This window comes from Arachis ipaensis, chromosome B05 (assembly GCF_000816755.2).
Source record: "Arachis ipaensis cultivar K30076 chromosome B05, Araip1.1, whole genome shotgun sequence".
NCBI lineage: Eukaryota > Viridiplantae > Streptophyta > Magnoliopsida > Fabales > Fabaceae > Arachis > Arachis ipaensis.
In genome coordinates, this window is record NC_029789.2 from 35,513,867 (window position 1) to 35,520,531 (window position 6,665).

Here is a 6,665-nt window from a genome sequence, read left to right on the forward strand (position 1 = left end):
GATAAAAAAGATAAAAATTATTACAATAATTAATAAATAATTAATAAATATTAAATAAGATAAATTCTAATTATTTTTTTCTAAATTTTTTTTATCAAATATTTTCATTTATTACTTTTGTTTAATTTTTTCTCTTCAGTTATGACTAAAAAAAGATAATGCTCCATTATTTAATGACGAAAAACTTTTTGAATCCTTAATAGATGTTGTTTTTATTTTTCTTTGAATGCATTATATTTAAAAACAAAATTAGTACATACACATTAAATATTAATCACTAAATTAGTCATTACACACACATATATATTATTTTAGTTATTTTAAATATATATTTTATATTTTAATATATATTTTATACGAGTGACTAATTTAGTGGTTAATTTTTTATGTACACCGAACATAAAAAATTTAGAAATTAATGTATGTATTAATGTATAAATTATATTCATATAATTTATTAATTAGTAAATGTATTAGAAAATTCAAAACGATAGTTATGAATGACTAAAGATTGTAATTGTAAATTTTCTATTGACCAATTATTTTTTTTGTTTTTATATAATTTTTAGTTGAACATTATATTCAATTTTATAGAATTTTATAAGGTCTTGATTGGCCTGGTTCTCTATAAATTACATAAAATCTAAATTTTAGTCTTTAGTCTTTTGTTCATCACAAATCAAAGAGAGTGGCATAGGAAGTACGCTTATTTCTTTTCTTTGTCCTATTTCATTTTAATCTGTCTATGATTGTATCCTAATCTTGGAGACTCTATTGTAGATGCTCATTATAACATTATTAGTAAAAATTGTTAAATTTTGTATTTTTACATAAAATAAATAAATAAATAATCTATGTGTTTATACAAAAAAACAAGGTTAAAACGGCGGTTATTTTTGGTAATTATAGCGGTTAGAATTGCCATTATTATCGAAAATGGCGCCTCCAAGAAACGCCATTATTCTGGGCGCCATTTTGGTTATTACGGCGGTTTTCAGAAAACCGCCACAATTACCTGAGGTTAATACGGCGGTTTTTTTAGGGTTAAAATGGCGGTTTAAAACCGCCATTATTTCCGTATAAAATGGCGATTTTTGAATTGTTTAAAACGGCGGCTATAACCGCCGTTTTTACCATTATAACCGCCATTTTTACCAGGTTATAATGGCATCTTGTGTGTTTAAAATGGCAGTTTCTAACTGCCGTTTTTACTAGGTTATAATGGCATCATTTTTGTTTAAAATGGCAGTTTTTAACCGCCGTTTTTACCAGCGTATAATAGCATCATCTTCATTTAAAATGGGGGTTTATAACCACCATTTGTATCTAATTATGATGACAATTTTATGCTTTTTAAAATAAGATTGAAACCACCAATTTAAAGTGATATTTTCGAAACTCACTTAAAAATCTCGTAATAACCAAAAAATGCATAACCATAAATCAAACATCAAGTAGTTGTATATATGCAAATTAATAGAATATTGTTAAACACACCACAATTGAAGAGTTACAATGGTGTATGTCACTGACTCCACAATACAAATTCATAGGTTTTAAGACAGTAGCTATTGAATCTATTTATCCAATTCGACATTACAATGGCTGTAACAGTGGCTTTGTGAACTTTTTCTTCTCAAGTAGTTGTATATATGCATCTTCATAATCAAAGATAAACTGGTTAAGTGCTTACGGTCCATGAGCTGGCAATACAAGTTCTGGCAGTCCAATCTCAACACATTTAGCTCAGAGATGTTAAAGCCATAAACATAAAGATAAAGAAAATACATTGCAGCTGTTTACAAAGAACAGAGACCAACCTCGCAACGTTACGCCAAAGGCCACTAAATCCTAGTACTATTTGAAGTGTTGAAGCAACAATAAGAGCACCCTAGATTGCCCGCATTATTCTCTTGAATTTCTGATTACATTAATAAGCAAATCAAACAGAAAAATGTGATCAAACAGTTCCAATCAAATCAGCACAAAATTTCATGTCTTTCTTTATATATATAAATCAGCACAAACTAGATCCATTACTACATTTCCTAGGCCAACATAAATGCTTTTGTTTATATATATAATAAAAAATAAATAAGTTTGAGCACTGTGATATTTTCTACTGTCATTTGTTTCTACACCAATTATATTATCTCCCAAGTAGTAAGTATAAATCATAAATCACTCAAGATAAAATAATGGCTATATATAAAACTTTAATTATGTTAGTGGTATATAAAAAATAATTATTATAGTTATGTTAGCACCATTTCTCAGCTTGTTCTGAGAGGAATATAAAATTATATATATTATTTTTTTCATATCCATTTGAAGTATTTAAGTTGATTACTACCTTAATGAGAATCTTTTGTCACAATCACCAAAAGGAGAAGTTCTAACCCAGAAGAAGTTCTAGCATAAAAGCCAGCAATCAACTGGGAAAAAGAGTTAATTCTTTCGAAGGTTTCTGTCAAAATTAAGCCTAGCTGGTACTCACACAGGAACTTAAACTAGTTGGGCCAGGTTAACCCAACCCATCGCTAAATTGAAATTAACAAGAAAAAAGGGACTTAAAAGAATGAATTTGACCCAAACTTTTCAGATCTACCTTTTGCACAATCAGCAGAAGGCAGAGAACTAAGAAACCATGGAAGTTTATCCTTAAATTGTGTTGTAGAGGGTCGATCATTCCGCAAATCTGCATGACGAAAAAACCACACAATTCAAATATAGGCCTCAAAACAAAACAAGAAATCATTCGTGCAATTACCATTGTGCAATCTTTGCATTCTCCATTTGAGTATAAGAACTATATGCATATTTGCAAATCCAGTGTGCTATTTCACATACCTGACATCCAGATGATTTACCAATGGCAGCCAGATGCTCTTTCTATAAGAACTATATGCTTGTATTTTGTTTATTTTAATCCCTGGAACATACTCCATTGAAAATTAATTTTTTCCTATAAAGTAAAAAGAGTCAAGGAAATAAATAAGGCAAATATATTATTCTCAAGCCACAAGGGAAGGAACAAGTTATAGCATAATCAAACTATAATTTATATATGATACAAGAGAAGATCCTTAAATTTGATAAAACAGAATTAAGGAAGACAGTATACTCTGTAACTGTTGTATTCATCTTTGACCTTGAGCTGCACATCCTTTCTAGAATAAATCAATTACTCTATTGTAAGCATCCTCTAAAAATAATAAATGAAAGTTAATAAAGAGGAAGGGGGAAGGGAGGGGAACCTGATTTTTGGAAAGGCCAGCCTCGCTAAGAGATGCTTATCTGCACCACAAGAAAATGTGAAATTTAGACTTCACTCACTTGTCTCTCAAACAAAGGCATTCTCCAAGGAATCAAAAACAAAACCTAATTCAAACAAACAATTTTAAGGGCCACTTTAAATTTGAAAACTCTTTTCCTCTATCAAACAAACTTGTTATTTCAATGTGATAGATAACATCTTCAATAGCATCTATGTTATCCTGCATCCACACCACATATTATGATTGAAATTATAATTCTTTGCATAAAATAATTCTAGGACATTTATTATAGCATTAGTTTATATATATTTGTGAACTCTTTTTTATTATAGCATTCAGCTACGGAAGCATAATGTATTATATTTGCGTTAGTACTAAATTTGAGAACATTAGTTTATATATATTAACATTTTTAGCAGAAACCTTAATTAAGCTAACATGCATGCTTTTTATAAAATTCATCCTTACCAATTGTCACCGTCGATCTTGACCTGCAATTTAACATTCCATAAGATAAGCACACCACCGTTGCTTAAGATATAAAGTTCCAATATTAATTAATAATTATCATTAAAAATATAGCACGATGGCTGCTCAAATATTATACTGCTAAGATGTGGATGCCAAAATATCAGTATAAAAAATTCAAAATATTGATGCAAAGTTGAAAACCGTGGAAGCAGAGCTGTTGAGGCGAATGATGTCAGCCATTATTTGGTCTTCCAAGGCCTTTTTTCTGCGTGGAACAAGTCCATATGAAAGGAATAAAACACATCTTGAAATGATATTTCGGAAGCTCTCTGAATCAATTCATCAAATAGATCGTGAACATTCCAGAGATCAAGCAGTTTCACAAACTCATTGCTCAGACTGAGGATCTTTGATTCCTCATTTATCTCTTTAAAAGCCTTGGAGAGTGAAGAACACTAATCATATCAACCGTTATTAGCACAACTAGCATGCAGTTGAATATTGTTATGAGTTAAGACTCCACTCCTAAGTTAGTTATAATGGCTGCCACGCTGGCAATTCTGTTATGACAAAGCTCTAACTGCTTCTGGTAGTCTCTTGCAGAGAAATTTATATACAAAGCACCAAAGACTACGCTATAAGATATGTGAATCAATACGAAAATAAAAAAATTTATACACTGATCACACACAAATTCATAAGAATTCCGAAGGATCCCTGCATATCAGATTTCGTTGAGAAGGATCCCTGCACTGCATACTCAGGAGAAATATAGCCACTACATTGCATTCAGTGCATCACATAAGAATTTCGAAGGAAAAAATGTTGCAACTTGAACTAGTAAACAATATTTTAGCCTACTAACTAAGTTCCTATCACTCTTTTTGTTGTGGCCTCAGATTGATCTCCAAAAAATGCCCTAGCAAGACCGAAGTCTGATAATTATATTATGATTGAAATAATAATTCTTAAGCATGGAATATGAATTATGAAATACCTTGAGAATATTCTTGACATTTATGCATTCTTGTTACAACTATACCTTGAGAATATTGAGAATATTCTTGTTAGTATGGTTCACTGGCTTGGGAGAATATTCAACAATAGCTAGCTCAGATCTCCAGGAGTGCTTGCTGCCAGAAACTGAATCTGTACAACAAATTTGGGTTCTTAAAGCGTACACATTTGAAATAAAATAAGAGGAATGCTAGAATTTATTGTGTTTAGTAATTAATTATCTATTAATGTCTAAAAGTATATGTTAAAATATGTTATTAGATTGCTAAATTAAAAAGATTGAGTTAATGACTAAAAGTGAAAAATGAAGAACCTGATGATGGAGAGTATAGAGGACCTTTAACATTAAAGAAGTGAACTTGTTCGTAATGGTAAAGAAGATTGCAGTAGTGTTTCCTGAGCACAAAAGAGGCACTTGTGGTTGTCGCTGAGAACCTGAAGACAGTTCCCACTTCCCTCCATTTCTTCTCTCCAACAAAATGAAATTACTTCAACCTAACTTATTGAATACAAACTTTTCCTTTTGAACCAATTAAGCCATAATAAGATCACTGAATCAAATCAAAACCAAGAATAAGGAGAATAATATCCACTGAAGTAACAGAAACTCTAACTAACAAATATAAAAAGAATTCTTTAGCTTTTACTAATTCATTGTTTATTTAAAGAATTGAGTATGGAAGCACATAATACCTTACATCAAATGCAAGCCCACTTTTCTTTTCAAGAAATTTAATAATTGGTACACGAGCCTTTCCAAATGTAAACATGATCTCTTGCTGCTGCAACCCTTCTATATCAGTTCTGTACTTCATATGAAAATGTGCAATCATCTGTTCTTGCATGAGAATAGGCAATGTATTCTGTTTGGCAAAATTTGTCACAGCTTGAATTGTGTCTCTCTGAAATGCACAACATGTAGCCAAGAAAACCAAGCATCAGAAGTACAATCAAATTAGCAATGAACCTCTTAGGAAGATAATGATCTAGAATCACAATAACCAATAAACCTGGAATCTGTATTAAAAATAAATAAATAAATAACAGAACACATAGAGAAGCAACAGAAGCAATTTCTAAGAAGCAAAATAACAAATACATAGAGTGCAATCAGTGCATTATTACTAAATATTTTTGAATCAAATTCACGCTGCCATTAATTTGTCCTATGCATCATTCCTACAATCATTGAAGTAATTAGAACAAGAGGATGTGAATTTAGTTACAGATCTAGAGGTGAGAAGTTAGAACGCAAACTGAGAAATAGATCGAGGAGGAGAAGGCACGTTAATGCATGAGGAGAAGCTAGCAGAGCAGAAGCTCGAAAAAGGAGGAGAAGCTCACAGATCTGGAGAAAATCTTGACGAAGGAGGAGAACGCGCCGCCGGAGGAGAACATCGCCATAGGAGATTATCGCTGGAGAGATTGTCACTAAAGGAGATAAGGAGAGAGTTTCGGTTCACAACACAGAATCTCGATGGAGAGGAGATTCTAGTCAGAGGAGATCGGCGCTGGAGAAGATCGTCGCCGGAGCAGATCACCGCCGGAGAAGATCACAGTGACAACGTCGTTTTCGTCCTTCCTCTGACACAGTGGCAGCGTTGTTTTTGTTTTAGTATGTAATTCTAGGGTTGAATCAGAGTTTTAGACTATTTTAAATAATGGGTACAGATAATGGCGGTTTAGAACCGCCAAAATCTCTTAAAACTGTCATTTTATACAAATTAATTATGGCATTAAGATACAATGCCTTAATATCCGAACATTATGGCAATTATTTAGAACCGCCGTAATCTAAATGTATGCCATTTTAAACAATTTTTTTTATAGTGACATGTTACTTAAATACTAATTATTTTACTATTTAGTAATACTATAGAGATAAAAAAAAAGTAGAAC

At 31.5% G+C, this 6,665-nt stretch overlaps 1 protein-coding gene across 19 annotated transcripts; it reads right to left on the reverse strand.

Moving 5' to 3' along the window:
- On the reverse strand, window positions 1,440-6,445 carry LOC107643524. Of its 19 annotated transcripts, none has more exons than XR_002362760.1 (10): window positions 6,111-6,423; window positions 5,080-5,668; window positions 4,747-4,898; window positions 3,747-3,809; window positions 3,258-3,297; window positions 3,125-3,170; window positions 2,851-2,965; window positions 2,609-2,698; window positions 1,821-1,921; window positions 1,440-1,718 (listed from the first exon to the last, which is right to left on the reverse strand). XR_002362760.1 is itself a non-coding variant. In XM_021123592.1 (4 exons), the coding sequence occupies exons 1-4, from the start codon at window positions 6,168-6,170 to the stop codon at window positions 4,857-4,859; spliced, it is 462 nt and encodes a 153-aa protein (XP_020979251.1). In that variant the 5' UTR covers window positions 6,171-6,414; the 3' UTR covers window positions 4,747-4,856. The 19 variants fall into 19 exon arrangements, 1 of the variants encoding a protein (XP_020979251.1); XR_002362762.1 differs by having other exon boundaries at window positions 4,792-4,898; window positions 6,111-6,422; XR_002362763.1 differs by having other exon boundaries at window positions 3,747-3,769; window positions 6,111-6,421.

What these genes read in the sequence shown, in the direction of transcription:
- LOC107643524 (XM_021123592.1), bottom strand. Translation starts at nt 6,170, where the DNA reads ATGGCGATGTTCTCCTCCGGCGGCGCGTTCTCCTCCTTCGTCAAGATT. An exon ending in TCAAGATTTTCTCCAGATCT is followed by an intron (nt 5,669 to 6,110) that starts GTGAGCTTCTCC and finishes TGTGCATTTCAG; the next exon opens with AGAGACACAATTCAAGCTGT. An exon ending in TCTATACTCTCCATCATCAG is followed by an intron (nt 4,899 to 5,079) that starts GTTCTTCATTTT and finishes TTTGTTGTACAG; the next exon opens with ATTCAGTTTCTGGCAGCAAG.